The sequence below is a fragment of the Schistocerca nitens genome, chromosome 3 (assembly GCF_023898315.1).
Source record: "Schistocerca nitens isolate TAMUIC-IGC-003100 chromosome 3, iqSchNite1.1, whole genome shotgun sequence".
Taxonomy (NCBI): Eukaryota; Metazoa; Arthropoda; class Insecta; order Orthoptera; family Acrididae; genus Schistocerca; species Schistocerca nitens.
In genome coordinates this window covers 707,694,880-707,713,256 of record NC_064616.1, presented here as the reverse complement: position 1 = coordinate 707,713,256, position 18,377 = coordinate 707,694,880, and the positions used below count along the sequence as shown (strand labels likewise).

The 18,377-nt window shown below is 40.3% G+C and overlaps 1 protein-coding gene across 2 annotated transcripts in view; it reads left to right on the top strand.

Annotated features, from left to right (window-relative positions):
• The first annotated feature begins 2,427 nt into the window (after positions 1-2,427).
• Positions 2,428-18,377, top strand: part of LOC126248679 (serine/threonine-protein kinase 16) — a 122,059-nt gene continuing 106,109 nt past the window's right edge. For both annotated transcript variants that reach the window (XM_049949945.1, XM_049949946.1), the window contains exon 1: positions 2,428-2,612. In XM_049949945.1, the coding sequence (XP_049805902.1) occupies positions 2,523-2,612 (90 nt within the window). In that variant the 5' untranslated portion in view covers positions 2,428-2,522. The remainder of the gene's footprint in view (positions 2,613-18,377) is intronic.

Below are 18,377 nucleotides of genomic sequence, written 5' to 3'. Positions count from 1 at the left end.
TAAGAAAATGAACTGGTCTTCGCACATTATAGATATCTGTAAGAAGCTTAACTCCGCTACATATGCTTTACGGGTTGTCACTACATGTGTTGAACCTAACACTGCAAAAGTGGCATACCATGGCTATTTTTACTCACTCATTGAATACGGCATTAATTTGGGGGGGGGGGGGGCAACCAGCCATTAGCAAGAAGAGTGTTCATTGGACAGAAGTGAGATTTAAGAGTTATATGTGGATTGCGCCCAAGAGACTCATGTAGAAATAGCTTTCGAAAAGTTAAAGTAACACAAATACATGCCAATATATTTTTTCTCTCATGTGTTTTGTTTGTAAAAATATAGAGATATTTCACCCAAACAGTAATTGTCATGAGGATAACACACGGAGGAAGAATGAGATACACAGCGAGCATAGAAATTTGAGCATGGCGCAAAAGGATGTCCACTGCACTGCAACAAAACTCTTCTTTGTAGGGCGCACATTGTGCTCATGTGGGAGCAGTCTAGATGCTTGTAAAACAATAAACTGGTAGCCAAGATCGCATGAATTCTTTTTATTCCATGATTACCGGTTTCGGCGAAACTAAAGCCGCCATCAACGGATCTTTAGACACATACAGTTGATGTTGTAACCTGTATGTGTCCTAAGATCCGATGATGGCGGCTTTAGTTTCGCCGAAACCGGTAATCATGGAATAAACAGAATTCCTGCGATCTTGGCTACCAGTTTATTGTTTTACAAAACTCTTCAATGCTCTTCCTCTTGAAATAAAGACAGAAATTCATAACAAGATTAAGTTTAGGAAAGCACTAAAAATATTTCTCCTAGAAAAAGCTTTTTACAGTCTAGATCAGTTTTAAATTAAATAACTTGTAAAATTTGAATATTATATAATACAAGTTGACATAACGCCGCTAAGAATGTTATTGAACTTGAGCCCTGTATCTGTGTTTGATCTGTATCCGTTTTCCGTAGTGCTTTAATGATTCTAAGAAAATATGTATAGTCTTTTATCTGTATTGCTGATCAAAGAATTTACTGTATAAATTTTTATATAATTGTATACTCAAATGTCTGTATATGCTATACGATTATCATATCGTACTTGTAAAATACTGACTCGTTCCACGTCCTCGTGAACCCAACACAGTTGGATCTATGGAACACTAAATAAAATCAATTAAAATCAATCCAATGTTCCTATATGACTGTCACAGCTCTTATCACGATATTCCTGTAACACACGTCGACTATTCCAGCAAAGGAATAGGATATGGGCAGTTTTCACCTACATCGCACCTGGCAGAAAAGTGGGCAGGATATCTTAAACTATGTACAGAAGGCTCAAAAATGGGGACGGAAAATCATACCGGATGTGCTTTCTTCTGTCCAGAATCTGCAGAAGAAAGGAAGATTCAACTACCAAGTGTTTCTTCCACATTTCTTGCTGAAACTTTCGCTATTATAGAGGCAATCAAATATGCGACATCTCTCAAAATGCCCAAGACAGTAATAATCACTGACTTTCAAAGCTTTCTGAAATCCATTAGTTACAGGAATTGGGACAAAAGAACTAGTAAATACACCCTCGATATACTGGATCAATACCATAAAGCTAAGAAGACTGGCCAAATTATAGAATTTGTATGGACCAAACCACATTCCGACATTCTATACAATGACAAAGCAGATCAACTAGCGAGAGATGCGATTAACAGTGGAAGACCTATGGACATTAAACTCCCATGTACAGAATACCTCCTAAAAGTAAAAGAAAAAGCGATTCTCTCATGGCAGGGAGAATGGAATTAAAGCCAACAAACAAGAGGTAAAAGCTATACACGTATACAGACATGGTTTGCGAACTTCAAACATTCAAGGAAAATTATAACGTCCATTGTGGGATTGCGTCTGAGTCATGGATCTTTCCCTGCCAGCTTACATACAATCGGAGACACCCTACTGTCAATGTGAACAGGAAACAATTGGTGACGTAAATCACATCTTCTTTCAGTGCAGACGCAATGAGAAAGACGGAGTCGACTTTTGAAGGACCTTTTAGACTTGGTCACTGCCAGCCGCTTTGCACGAGCCTAATTCACGGAGACTCAACGAGGAGTACATATGATGCCGTATCCCGGTTTCTAGCGAAAGCAGACTTAATAATCTAAAATGAATTGAACTTAACTTAAGAACTTAATTAACAAATAAATTTTTAGCAGCCAACTGTGTTTTGTAATCTGATTACAATAATTTTGATCTGAAAACATAAGAATGTATGCCCTAAACATTACGTATAACGAAGAAAAAAATTTTTACCTTCTTTTGTGTGTCAGTACATTTATTTGTGATGGCGAAAAAGTTTGTATGATAGAAGGTAATAAAAAAAAATTGTAGAGATTATCTTTGTGTTTGTTTGGGTGTTGACATGTGACGTAGTGTGTTTACATCACGTTACTGATAAATGTGTAATTACTTTACAATATGTGTAATTTTTACAAATAATTTAAATCTTTTATGAATGTGTGGTAAAAATGGGTTGTGCTTGTTCAAGAACGAAAATTGCCGTGGGTGGAAAGACGTACACTGTCCAAGAACATTTGGCAGACGGGTATGTTGCCGTAATAGGATTATTTGTACAGTTTTCTGATGCAGTAAATGAGAAAATGTACATTTTATATGAGCATACAGCCAACGACATGTCGCAGATAATCAACATGCGAGCACCTATGTAAACTTAGCAATGATATAGTTATTTGCAGTTTCTTCTAGCGTACAACTGTATAAAACCGCTCCCGCTAACGCACAACCAGTTTTGTCCATTATAAATTGGAAAATACCAGCAGTCTTTTTGTGTATTGCATTTTTCCAATGCCCATATTTTAAATCATGGTTATACATCTATAATCGAATTGTACAAATAGTTATATAATACAGAAACATAAAAAAACAAATTTTACACAGTTCGAAAGCACTAGTATTTAAAAGGATAAAAAAATAATACGCAGCTCGAAACATACTCTGTTCTTCTCACAGATACGTTTATAACACAATGGATTGCTGCCATTTCTTTTCAATGTTGTATACCCTCCTCATCAAGGTATTGTTATCAAAAAGTAATTGAAAAAGACAAAACCATAAATAATTTGCAGAAATATTATCACATAAATTCAGCACAAATCATAAGTACCTTCCTCTGTGTTATGAATTCACAGTTTGAACAACCCAAGAGTTTGTTCTACAATTGCCGTCATTTCTTTATTTGTCTCCCACATTTGACTCATTTCTTGAAGCATATCTTCTTTCTTCCCAGCAACTGATGGGAAAGACTTAAGTGACAAATCATAATATTATGCCTTAACAACTACCCAGGCTCCTCTGTGTTTTAGCTGAGTGTATGCTCTTAATTGCATGGAAAATTGCCACTAATGACTGCTTACTAGATTTGCCACAATTATGCAAAGATCAGCTGACACAATTAATAATTTTGAAAGAGCTTATTCATCCTCATGTGCGAGGAATAAATTTTGAATTCCTCTTCATTGCTTTGCAATCTTACACCACGTTGGTGACTTGTCTCTTTATTGGTTCCATTCACGTTCGGAATTTGTAATCAAAGGTGCTGATGCACAAGTTACTTTCGGAACTGACAACTGTAACTATTCAGCAACAATCTTTTCACCATTAAAAAAAAGTTCGATGTCCTTTTTCAGCAGTTGTCTGAAAACCACTTCATGTTGCTGGTTGTTCTGTTGAAATATGGCATGGGTAGTTGCCTCAAGGGAGTGTAATAGTGCCACGTTTTCTAAAACTACTTTGATGCAGCTGTTGCTGTTTAGCTTGCATACAATACACATAAGTTGATATCATATTTTATCACCCATTCTTTCATCAGACTGGACATTTGTTTGCTGTGCTACTCAAAAAATGCAGGCTACAAGTTTATTCACCAGATCTGCACGTAACATAAATTCTCTGCATCAAATATTAATCTCCCTCCTTAAACATGCACACAGGTCACTTAGGATCACTGTAGATGGTGTAGATCTGGTAGCAGGCACTAATAAGGAACAACACTGCTGATAAATGTCATGGCAGTGAATTGGTGTGTATGTCGCAGCTGCCTCATTTGCTGGTGTATCAATGCAGACTATGCAACTTGCTACAATGATGCACCACTTGCAGCCATGTAAAATGGCTTGAGAACAGTGGTCATAAAATATCTTAACTGAAAAGGGGCAGAGACATGTGCGTGAACTAACAATGCCAGTTGATTTCCAGCTTGACAGGAATTGCTGATTTACTGAATGCAGGTCCATCTCAACCAGTTTTCGGGCAAGCATAGTGACACTTGGAGATAGGTACCTCACAAATGGCCACTGTTCGCAGCTGATGCATGAAGCCAAACAACACAGGAACTGTGCAGTAGCCCACAGGAGGTGTATAGTGTGATCCAATGACTCATAATTTTGCCTATTTTCTTATGATGCAAGGCACTGAGTTCATTGGCAGCCCTGTGTGGCATTTAACCCAGTGTGTTGGCAGTATAGTTCAAGCTGGATGTGGTTCTACGATGTTTTAAGGGTGTTTCTCATACCGTGTTTTGTGTCAACTCATTCAAATTACTATGAATGTGAACCAGAATGTGTATTTCAGCATTCTTGATGCCTGCGTGTTTCCCTTTCGACTACATCTCCATGATAAGTATGGGGTGGACACTGGCCATCTTCCAAGATGACAGCAGCTGTATTAACAGGACTGCATGTGTACATTTCTGGTCTGATGAACATTTGAGAATCACATCATGGGTCTACTGACCCGTCCCGTAGAAAATTCCTGGGCCTCTGTAATAGTGGTAAAATACAGCCATCATTATATGCTCACTTTGGTAGCTCTGTGGGTTCTATTCATCTGTGAGCAGCTTCAGCTGGATATAGCATGGCTCTACCTGAAGAAAATTGTGGACTGTATTCCTAGCCGAATGGAGGGCATTATGAGGCCTAGAAATGGTGTTAGCATTTTCCCTGGGGACAACTACTTTTCTTCTTTTTTTAAAGTGATATGCAAATGCATTTTCTGCAAATTGTAGGTGAAATGGTTCTTATGAATGTAGAACAAGTAAAGAAAACTGAAACATAACCCATTTACTTATATTTATCACATTGCTGCCAGAAGGCGCATGGAAGTCAGATTTCACGTAATACATAATTTGGTATTGTTAACAGTATTTACATAAACTGGTTCAGTTTAGGAATTCGTCAGTGGAGTAGAAAGAGTTGGTCACCTATAAGCTCCTCTGAAACTGATCTTTATTTATAGACTAATTTTTTATTACTCCTCACAAGTGTTTGACAATGTGTACTCATGAATAATGGAAAGCTTCCTGACCCAAAGTAAATTACTTAAAAATCTTTAAGCAGTATTTGTAGTATTGGTTCCATGAAGTGAGCTGTCGGCTTGATTAAGAAGTATATTATTTATGACACATTTTATTAAGCAATAAGTATATTGGTAAGTTATAGTTAGTGTCCTCAATTGCGCGAACATGCCTCTGAGGGACATCACTGATTTCACACTATAAATAGTTTGTACTGCATGCTTTTTGACTTGGAAAACTTTAGCTTTCATTTGTGAGTTACTCCACAAAATGATCCCATAGTACATTATAAGCAGAACATGCTAGCATTTTTGTATCACCTATGACCACCCCCCTCCTCCCCCCAATGAACCATGGACCTCGTCATTGGTGGGGAGGCTTGCATGCTTCAGTGATTCAGATAGCTGTACTGTAGGTGCAATCACAACAGAGGGATGTATGGTTCCTGAAGAGGTGCAGCAGTCTTTTCAAACGGTCTTGCTGTTCTGGTACTGCTAATGGGTGAGAGCAAGGGGAAACTACAGCAGTAATTTTTCCTGAGAGCATGCAGCTCTGCTATACGGTTAAATGATGTTTTCATCCTCTTGGGTAAAATATTCTGATAAAATAGTCCCCCATTCGGAACTCCGGGTGAGGCTACTTAGGAGGACACCGTTATTAGAAAAACAAAATGGTATTTTACAGATTGGAGTGTGGAATGTCAGATCCATTAATCGGGCAGGTAAGTTAGAAAATTTAAAAAGGGAAATTGATAGGTTAAAGTTAGATATAGTGGGAATTAGTGATGTTCAGTGGCAGGAGGAACAAGACTTCTGGTCATGTGAATACAGTGTTAAAAATACCGAATCAAATAGGGGTAGCTTAATGCAGGAATAGGTCTAATAATGAATAAGAAAATAGGAATGCAGGTAAGCAATTATGAACAGCGTACTTAACACACAGTCATACTCAAGATAGACACTAAGCCCACACCCACCACAATAGTACAAGTTTATATGCCAACTAGCTCCACACATGATGAAGAGATTGAAGAAATGTATCATGTGATAAACGAAATTATTCAGATAGTTAAGGGAGATGAAAATTTAAATATCATGGGGTGACTGGAATTTGATGGTAGGAAAACGAAGAGAAGGAAAAGTAGCTGGTGAATGTGGACTGGGGGTAAGGAATGAAAGAGGAAGCCGCCTGGTATAATTTTGCACAGAGAGCAACTTAATCATAGCTAACACTAAGTTTAAGAATCATGAAAGAAGGTTGTACATGTGGAAGAGGCCTGGAGACACTTTAAGGTTTCAAATAGATTATATGATGGCAAGACAGAGATTTAGGAACCAGATTTTAAATTGTTTGACATTTCCAAGGGCAGATGTGGACTCTGACCATAATTTATTGGTTATGAACTGTTGATTGAAACTGAAGAAACTGCAAAAAGGTAGGCATTTAAGAAGGTGGGACCGGTGTAAACCGAAAGAACCAGAGGTTGTAAAGAGTTTCAGAGAGAGCACTAGGGAACGATAGACAAGAACAGGGGAAAGAAGTACAATAGAAGAAGACTGGATAACTGAGAGATGAGACAGCAAAGGCAGCAGAGAATCAAGTAGGTTAAAAGACAAGGGCTAGTAGAAATCCGTGGGCAACAGAAGAGATGAAAGGAGAAAATATAAAAATGTTGTAAATGAAGCAGGCGAAAAGGAGTACAAATGTCTCAAATATGAGATTGACAGGAAATGCAAAATGGCTTAGCAGGGATGGCTAGAGGACAAATGTAAACACGTAGAAACATATATCACTAGGGGTAAGATTGATACTGCCTACGGGAAAATTAAAGAGAACTTTGGAGAAAAGAGAACAACCTGTATGAATATCAAGGGCAGAGATGGAAAACCAGTTCTAATCAAAGAAGGGAAAGCTTAAAGGTGGAAGGAGTATTTAGAGTGCCTATACAAGGGCGGTGTACTTGAGGACATTATGGAAATGGAAGAGGACGTAGAGGAAGATGAAATGGGTGATATGATACTGCGTGAAGAATTTGACAGAGCACTGAGAGACCTAAGTCGCAACAAGGCCCCAGGAGTAGACAACATTTCATTAGAACTACTGATACCCTTAGAGAGCCAGCCATGACAAAACACTCCCATTTGGTGAGCAAAATGTCTGAGACAGGCAAAATACTCTCAGACTTCAAGAAGAATATGATAAATGCAATCACAAAGAAGGCAGGTATTGACAGGTATGAAAATTAACAAACTATCAGTTTAATAAGTCATGGTTGAAAAATACTAATATGAATTCTTTACAGATTAATGGAAAAACTGGCAGAAACCGACGTCGCTGAAGATCAGTTTGGATTTTGTAGAAATGTAGGAATACTGACCCTATGACGTATCTTAGAAGATAGGTTAAGGAAAGGCAGACCTACATTTCTAGCACTTGTAGACTTAGAGAAGGCTTTTGGCAGTGTTGACTGTAATACTCTCTTTCAAATTCTGAGGGTGGCAGGGGTAAAATACAGGGAGCAAAAGGCTATTTACAATTTGTACAGAAACCAAATGGCAGTTATAAGAGTCGAGGGGCACGAAGTGAAAGCAGTGATTGAGAGGGGAGTGAAACTGTATATTGAGCAAGCAGTAAAGGAAACGAAAGAAAAATTTGGAGTAGGTATTAAAATCCACGGAGGAAAAATAAAAACTTTGGGGTTTGCTAATGACTTGTAATTATATCAGACAGCAAAGGACCTGGAAGGCCAGTTGAATGGAGTCTTGAAAGGAGGATGTAATATCAACAAAAGCAAAACAAGGATAATGGAATGTAGTCGAATTAGATCAGGTGATGCTGAAGGAATTAGATTAGGAAATGAGAAATTTACAGTAGTAGATGAGTTTTGCTATCTGGGAAACAAAATAACCGATGATGGTCAAAGTAGAGAAGATATAAAATGTTGACTGGCTGTGGCAAGGAAAGCATTTCTGAAGAAGAGAAATTTGTTAACATCGAGTATAGATTTAAGTGTTAGGAATTCCTTTCTGAAAGTATTTGTATGGACTGTAGCTATGTATCGAAGTGCAATGTGGATGATAAATAGTTTAGACAAGAAGAGAATAGAAGCTTTTGAAACATGGTGCTACAGAAGAATGTTGAAGATTAGACAGCTAGATCACGTAACTAATGAGGAGGTACTGAATAAAATTGGGGAGAAGAGGAATTTGCGGCACAATTTGACTAGAAGAAAGGATTGTTTGGTAAGACACTTTCTGAGGCATCAAGGGATCACCAGTTTACTATTAGTGAGAAGCATGGAGGGTAAAAAATCATAGAGGGAGACCAAGAGGTGAAAACACTAAGCAGATTCAGAAGGATGTAGGTTGCAAGAGCTGCATCAAACCATTCTCTGGAAAACAACAACAACAACAATATGACTGACTACATCCACACTGCAAATAATGATTTATTTAGGCAGTTCAGCAGTTCTTTGATATGCTCCTCTCCATTGAATTTATTATCAAGCTGCAATCCGAAGAATTAAACACTGTTAACCTCTTATATCTGTTAGCAGTTATGTCATAGACAAATATTGGGAGCAAACCTCGTACAAGTTAGTTTGCTCAAAGTTGAGTGACAAAGAATTGGCAACAAACGGTTTGGTAATGTAAAAGTAACTAACACCACTCATGCATTAGGCCTTAGGCCTTTTCCAGCTGGCCAATGCTGCCCACAAGGCAGTACAAGGAGTGATCAATGACCATGGTAAATATGATCAGCATGTCAATTGTCTCTCCAGCTGCTATTGCCAGTATATGAAGCCTGATGATACTGCTGCATCTTTATTTAAGCAGCTCCTTGTTTGGCCTCGAAGAGGCAGAATGGACCTAGTACCAGGCCCCCGTATCTTGGAAAAAGTTTGAGGAGGCACTGGGAATTGAACTTGGGTCCTTCTACACCAAAGGCAGTGACATTAACTTTTTTCTGAATTAATTTTCTTCTCATTGTAAGGAAATGAGAGAACAAAATTGTCTTTTCCTTCTTGTCTCAGAAGTCTCTGTTTGGTCTTCTAGCTAAATTGAATCTCTAGTGCCCTTTAAATTTAATGTTGTTCCTTCCATATATGTTATAACAATCAAGGGTCTTCTTGATATTAAAATACAGATTTATGGAAAATGGAAATATATAAAAAACAAACACCACCCGAACCGGCTGTGAAGGCCCAACGGTACTGACTGACCACTGTGTCATCCTCAGCCCTCAGGCATCACCAGATGCAGATACAGAGGGGCATGTGGTCGGCACACCGCTCTCCCAGCTGTAGTCAGTTTTCATGACTGGTGTCGCTACTTCTCAATCAAGTAGCTCCTCAATTGGCCTCACAAGGGCTGAGTGCACTCTGCTTGCCAACAGCAATTGGCAGACCTGGACAGTGACCCATCCAAGTGCTAGCCAAGCACGACTTCAGTGTAACACTTTTACTGAGATGTTCATGCATAAGGTTAGTAAAATATATAGCTTGCACAGTGTTCACAAGATATTGATGGTTTATTGTGTCAAATGCTTTTGAAAAATCAAGTGAAACCAAAGCACACTTGATTTTTATGCCACTGTAATAGTGATTCCATCTCAGTGTTAACGTAAGAAGTGAAGGATCGCCCGCATCTCGTGGTCGTGCGGTAGCGTTCTCACTTCCCACGCCCGGGTTCCCGGGTTCGATTCCCGGCGGGGTCAGGGATTTTCTCTGCCTCGTGATGGCTGGGTGTTGTGTGCTGTCCTTAGGTTAGTTAGGTTTAAGTAGTTCTAAGTTCTAGGGGGCTGATGACCATAGATGTTAAGTCCCATAGTGCTCAGAGCCATTTGAACCTTTGAGTGAAGGATCTTCCTGTCGATGTCTACACTTAACTGGTACTAACCAATTATTTTAGCATTTTAAGTCTGTGGGAAATGATACAGGCCTTGATTTTATGGTCACTGTTCAGTAACATAATTGGTCTAAAATCAATTACTCTGCTTCCTTGATGTTTAGGGATGAATACAGTGATTCCTTCCATGAGCTCTTTAGGAAGATTAAAATTTAGTTCCAGTAATTCACTACACATACATAATGACTTAACTTCATTTGTTGAAATACATTGTAAAATTCCACTCTGCGTCTGTCGGGTCCTGGAGATTTATTTTTTGGACTTCATGATACAGCATATTCCAGTTCCTATGCATTGATTTACTTGATAAGTGTTTCTGTTTCAGCTGTGCTTGATTTTCCTTGCAGGTTATGTGTTAGTTATTGCTTTATTCCTTCATCGGCATCGTTCATTGTCAGCAGCTCCTCCAGGTGTTCATTGACATTATATTTTATTTTGTTTTGCTGCTGGACTGTGATGCCATAATGGAGCTTTAGATATGTTCTTATTTTCCTTTTTTGTTCCTTTATTTTCGCAGATGTCATGTAACATAGATTGTTCCTCTTCCTGTATTATGCTCTGTGACCTGGTCCTTATTTTATAGCCTTCTGACTGCTGTTGCTTAAGTTTTGTAAGTTTCGCTTTCATTTTTTTATGTGCACATAATTGTCTATGACAGTGTCTAATTTGTATAAGGCTCTGAAACAAGTAAAATAAAATTCAGTTGCTTTCTTTTGCTATGAATTCTTGTCTCTTACATAAATTTTAAACATTTTCATTATTTTAAGTTTGACATGTTTTACCCACCATTCTGTTATCAAGTTGTAGTATGCTAAATTCCTTTCACATTCCCTCTGTGTTGTGTTAAAGGTAAGCTGACATTTTTCATCTTGGTGATGAGTATTTCTGAGTTCCTTTGGGTTGAAGTGTTTCTTGCTTACTCATGTTTACAGTGCATATACATACAGCATGGTCAAAGAAAATTGTTGTCCAAACTTTGGAGTGTAGGTCTTGGTCATTAGATATTCTGAAACATACGTTCTGTCAAGCTGGCTTTCAGAGTGGCTCGTGATGTGTGTGAAACTAGGTTTTGTCCTTGCATATTCTCCCAAGTCCCATGTATGAGTTAAACACATTTCATGAATGAAATGTTCCAGTTCTGCAGATTTGTTAAGTTTGGCATCTGATCTCTTGGGCGTAGCGTGCAATTGAAATCACTTTATGTGGTCTTGGTTCTTTCCAAAAACAGGAACTATTGCATTGCCTATTGCTACTTCCTGATGGAGCGTACACATTGATTATCAGTGTACGTTTAATGGTGACAGTGATCCCTCTGCTGTCTAGTAGTTTTGTCACATCTTTTGTCATAATCCCTTCTTTCGTCAAAAAGACTGTATGTAAATCTGCTCCACTTCCCAGATTAGTGATTGCATTGTATTCAGTTATTTGTATTCAGTTATTTCTTGAGCTAACATAATGTCTAAATGTGTATGGTTGCAGATAAGGTCAGATCTTATTTATATTCAAAGTAGCAGTTCTACAGACTTAAGGCTGGTTCATGTTCCGAGGTGCATGTTGGGAGTTAATGGTCCTTGCTTGCAAGGCAGTCCAACACAAGCCAATGTTCCAAAATCAGTTCTTTGGGAGTATTCTGTTTTGTAGATGATTGGTTCTCTTTTTGAGGTGACAGTGAATCTTCAACAAATTCTGGGATTGCAGCCATGTCATTATTCATGACTGTTTCTTCCACTTGTGCTGCCGCCAGTTCCCTGTTTGTGTGGTCCAGTGCAAAGTGTCTTCTGTTTTTTCAGGCTGACGGTGATCTGACATAGGATGTTGATACAGGCTTCAAATAGAGTCATAGGGCACCTCGTGGTATGTGCTCATTGTGAGGGTATCTGTCGCATCAGTGTCCATCAGTACTGACATAAAGTGGCTTGAGTCAGGATTTTTCTGGGTCAGCAGACTACTCATTTATTTTGCCTTTTCTTGAATTGGCAGTGCTGCTTCATTAGCATCCTTGTGTGCCAGTCTCCATTTCATTTTTAGATGAGTTCCTTTTGGAATTTTATTTCTTTTCAGCATTCAAATTCGACTGTTATGTCAGGGTTTGTTCCTCTGTTACTACAGCATCAGATTCAACCTTGGTCCCGGAGGCGTGAACTTCATGGAGGACATCAGTCTTTTGTGGCCTTCCTCAGTTCAGCACTGTCAGCTCTGCATCATCACAAATTTCCATGAGAGTTTCCAAGTTAATATAATCACTTAAAGTGCTGCCTACAATTTGAGATGAGGGTTTGTGTCCAGTGGCTGCTGCTGTGTGCAAAGCCGTTTTCACATGGGGGGTTGTGGCTACACCGGCAGGTATCTGCACCACTCAATGTTGTATGCAGTGTGTGCAAATGTGGCCCAGCAAGCCACAGCCAGCAGACATGCGTGGGCTGCCATCATACGAGGGTAATCCCAAAAGTAAGGTCTCCTATTTTTTTATAATTACATAGACCTATTTATTTCTACAAAGATTTACATCAGTTTACAGCTTGAACATTTAGCTATTTTTCGACATAATCACCGTTTCTGTCGATGCATTTTTGTAGATGCTGTGACAGTTTTTGTATGCCCATGTCATACCAGCTCGCCGCCCTGCTGTTCAGAAAGTTATGAACCTCTTCTTTCACCTCATCCTAGGAGCTGAATCGCTTCCTGGCCAAATGTTCTTTTAACCTAGGGAACAGGTGATAGTCACTGGGCACCAAGTCAGGACTATAGGGTGAGTGGGTGAGTATGTTCTACTGAAACTGTTGCAGGAGAGCAATAGTTTGCCGAGTAATGTGTGGGCGAGCGTTGTCATGGAGAATGTGTACGCCCTTGCTCAACATTTCTCTTCTCTGGTTCTGAATTGCCCGTTTGAGTTTTTTCAGAGTCTCACAGTACCTGTCAGCGTTAATTGTGATCCCAGCAATTCAGTTTCGATGACGAGGTGAAAGAAGAGGTTCATAACTTTGTGAACAGCATGGCGGCAAGCTGGTATGACATGGGCATACAAAAACTGCCACAGCATCTACAAAAATGCATTGACAGTAATGCTGATTATGTGGAAAAATAGCTAAATGTTCAAGCTGTAAACTGATGTAAACCATTGTAGAACTTAAGAGGTCTATGTACTTATAAAAAAATAGGAGACCTTACTTTTGGGATTACCGTCGTATCGTACTATAGCACGATGGCCACGTACTGTGATATACAAAGATATGTGCTTTAGGAGGTCCATCTTAACTGCCTAACTCTGTTAAGCACTAGGAATTTACGTACAGTTGACCACATTTCTGCAAAATTATCGAGCACCTTGCCTTAGGACAATACTACATTTTTTATCTCACATCTGTAATTTCAAATGGTAGCTCAAAAATTGTGACTGCAGATGCCAAGTCCTGCATGCATAACTGCTACATCGCTAACATTACCATCTTTGTGTTTGAATTTCAAGACACCTCCTCAGGATTCTATTATTCTGTCACTCATTTCAGAGATTTTTAGTTTAACATAAACTATGTTGTCCACTGTAGAGTAATTCCACATTCTGGCCCTAGATGGACTAATTTGGCCCAACCAACCATCATGGTTTCCTCTGCCAGTGGTGTCATTGGATGCGATTCTGTGACTGTATTGGATGCAAATTTCTCGACCTCTGCTTTTGGATGGAGAATCGTAGGGTTGCCCTTATTAGGTCAGGGGTGAACTACAGCAGGAAGCAACTACTAAGGTAGCAGAGTACATATGGCATGCACACACAAGTTTTTTAGGTTAGAGGAACCCCCAACTGGAATCAGAGACAAATTGCATGCCAAAATTGGAGATACATCAGCCACAATGTTCTCAGAGAATGCTTGTCCTCACAGATCAGATATAGAAAAGATTAATACGATATTAGGAAACTGCCCAGAACATTCAAGAAAAGATCCCAGAATTAGTGTCACTTACTGAAGGCTATGTTGCCCAGATGGTAATGGGAACGGAAAGAGCAGAAACCAGAAGTGAGTGACAAGAAAAGCCCAAGTTCAGATTGGAGTATTTATCATAAGGATAGGTTATTTACCAATGGTGGCAGCGTATTTATTGCAAAAGAATTTGATAATATCTGGCGAGGTCATCACAGATTCCAAATGTGAACTAATCTGGTTGAAGTTAAAAATCATAGGTCAGCCAAAAATGGTAATTGGATGCTTTTATAGACTGCTGGTCCAGGAACTGTACTGGTTGAGTTCTTTAGAGATAACTTGCACAGTATCATTAATTACATTCCTGATCGTGCCATTGTAATAGGGGGTTGACCTCAACTTGCCAGGTATATATTGAGAGAGTCATGCAGTCAAAACTGGTGCAAGGGACAGATATTTGTGTGACCTTATCCTAAATGTTTTGTGTGAAAATTACTTTCAGTGTAACATCTGAGAACAAGTAACAAACAGATCTGAACTTCTTGAATCAGTTAACACAGAGGAAAGCATCAGTGATCATAAGGCTATAATAGCAATTATGACTATGAGGCAAGGATTGTTAAGAAAGGTAGGAAAATATGTTTGCTTAGCAAGAGTGACAGGATACAAATTGCAGAGTATCTGAGTAGTTAACATCAAATTTTCAGTGCTGGGGATGATGATTTCGACCACAAATGGGAAGAATTCAAAAGCATTGTTCAATATGTCCTAAACAAGGTCTTAAGGAATGGGATAGACTCACCATGATTTAATAGCCATGTTAGAAAACTGCTTCCTAAACAGAGAGAGCTTCAACACTGATCCAAATTAAGTCAGAATGTAGCTGACAAACAAAAGCTAAATAAAGCAAAAATGAACATAAGGAGAGTAATGGGATAAGCTATCAATGACTTAAAATAAAATTTTGTCAACTGATCTGATTAAAAATCCTAAGAGGTTTTGGTCTTATGTAAAATCAGTAACTCTGTGTTGGTCGATACCAAAAGAGAGTAGGGAGAAAAGAATATTGCTGCTAGGCAGTAGCCATGGCGGGATGTAGGCCAGATGGTGCAGGAAAAGCTAGGAGCAGGGTACCAGGTCACAAGTATTGTGAAGCCTTAGCCAGGTGACAGAGGACATAGGAAAACTGTGCATGGATTTTGGCAAAGAGGATCGGGTTATTATAGTAGGTGGAGCAGGAAATAGCCTGTCTAAGAACAGCAATTACAGCATTAGGCATGACCTGGATAAAATAGGAGTAGCAAGTACACACACAAATGAGAGTTTCATGGAGGTCCTGCAGTGCCCTGACCAGCCTGGGTTAATACTGCTGTGAGCCGTGTTAACTCTGAGTCGAGCAGGTTACTGCTGACTGAAATGGATTCTCATATGAGTGCAGTGCCTGTTGCTTCAATTGTGAGATGGGGTTATACTAGACATAGCCTGCACCTGAGTAGGAGAGGGAAAGATAGGTTGGCTGAACATCTTGCAGGAAATGTATGGGGGGGGGGGGGGGCACCATTACACAATACAAGATTCCTGTGGTTACTGGTGTCGGAGGAACACCTTTTTTAGGTTAGAATCAAGTTTCAGACACCCTGTTTTGCAAGAAGGCACTATAACAGAAGAGCCTCACAAGAATGCACAGAAAAGTAAGGTTAGCTTATTCCACCAAAATATTAGAAGATTGAGTAATAGGGTAGAAGAGCTTCTTGCCTGTGTGCAAAATTTAGAGGAAAAGATAGACATCCTGTGCCTGTCTGAGCACCACATAACCACAGGGCTAGATAAGTTACATATAAAAGATTACAGTCTAGCAGCTTACTCACACAGAACTAATATGGGAAAGGGAGGATGTGTTGCATATATTAAGACAGAACACAAGTTTAAAAGTGTTGACACATATTTGTAGTGATGAGCACATAGAAGTGTGTGCTTGTGAATTAATACTGAAAAACAGTTCACTTTTAATTGTGACAGTATATAGTTCCCCACTGGGAAATTTTGAATTATTTATGAGGAACCTGGATTCCTTACTATGCTGTCTGTCAGACATCAGCGAGCAGTTATTAGTCTGTTGTGACTTCAATGTAGATTTTCTAAAGGATTCTGATAGGAGAAATGATCTGGAAACCTTATTTGGATCCTACAATTTGATCTCAGTAGTTAACTTTCTAACATGGGTGGATAAAGACAGTAGGTCCATAATTGATAATGTTGTCTTTGATGAGGCACAAAGCAAGAAAATAACTTTTTACACAGTAAGAAATGCTCTCTCTGATCTTGATGCACATGTTGGTCAGCATAAATGACATAGTGCCCTACAATGTGGATACACCTCAGTGGAAGTAGTCAGAATCATTAAAGACTACAGGGCAAATATTTTTAAGAGTAGTTTACAAGAAACAACCTGGGATGAAATGTACACTCCTGGAAATGGAAAAAAGAACACATTGACACCGGTGTGTCAGACCCACCATACTTGCTCCGGACACTGCGAGAGGGCTGTACAAGCAATGATCACACGCACGGCACAGCGGACACACCAGGAACCGCGGTGTTGGCCGTCGAATGGCGCTAGCTGCGCAGCATTTGTGCACCGCCGCCATCAGTGTCAGCCAGTTTGCCGTGGCATACGGAGCTCCATCGCAGTCTTTAACACTGGTAGCATGCCGCGACAGCGTGGACGTGAACCGTATGTGCAGTTGACGGACATTGAACGAGGGCGTATAGTGGGCATGCGGGAGGCCGGGTGGACGTACCGCCGAATTGCTCAACACGTGGGGCGTGATGTCTCCACAGTACATCGATGTTGTCGCCAGTGGTCGGCGGAAGGTGCACGTGCCCGTCGACCTGGGACCGGACCGCAGCGACGCACGGATGCACACCAAGACCGTAGGATCCTACGCAGTGCCGTAGGGGACCGCACCGCCACTTCCCAGCAAATTAGGGACACTGTTGCTCCTGGGGTATCGGCGAGGACCATTCGCAACCGTCTCCATGAAGCTGGGCTACGGTCCCGCACACCGTTAGGCCGTCTTCCGCTCACGCCCCAACATCGTGCAGCCCGCCTCCAGTGGTGTCGCGACAGGCGTGAATGGAGGGACGAATGGAGACGTGTCGTCTTCAGCGATGAGAGTCGCTTCTGCCTTGGTGCCAATGATGGTCGTATGCGTGTTTGGCGCCGTGCAGGTGAGCGCCACAATCAGGACTGCATACGACCGAGGCACACAGGGCCAACACCCGGCATCATGGTGTGGGGAGCGATCTCCTACACTGGCCGTACACCACTGGTGATCGTCGAGGGGACACTGAATAGTGCACGGTACATCCAAACCGTCATCGAACCCATCGTTCTACCATTCCTAGACCGGCAAGGGAACTTGCTGTTCCAACAGGACAATGCACGTCCGCATGTATCCCGTGCCACCCAACGTGCTCTAGAAGGTGTAAGTCAACTACCCTGGCCAGCACGATCTCCGGATCTGTCCCCCATTGAGCATGTTTGGGACTGGATGAAGCGTCGTCTCACGCGGTCTGCACGTCCAGCACGAACGCTGGTCCAACTGAGGCGCCAGGTGGAAATGGCATGGCAAGCCGTTCCACAGGACTACATCCAGCATCTCTACGATTGTCTCCATGGGAGAATAGCAGCCTGCATTGCTGCGAAAGGTGGATATACACTGTACTAGTGCCGACATTGTGCATGCTCTGTTGCCTGTGTCTATGTGCCTGTGGTTCTGTCAGTGTGATCATGTGATGTATCTGACCCCAGGAATGTGTCAATAAAGTTTCCCCTTCCTGGGACAATGAATTCACGGTGTTCTTATTTCAATTTCCAGGAGTGTATAAAGAATGAAATGCCAATATAAAATTTAATCTATTCCATGATAAATTCATATCGGTATTTGAAAATAGCTTTCCACATAAGCTAATCAGAAGGGACATTAAACAGCCATGTAAAAAACCATGGATTACTAAGGAGGTTAAAGTATCTTGTGAAAGGAAAAGGGAAATATGTTTTTCGGCAAGAACAAGTAGAGACCCTGCTCACTACAAAAACTATTCAAAATTACTAAGAAAGGTTATTAAAAAATCAAGAAACATGCACATAATGTCAGAAATTGGTACATTTG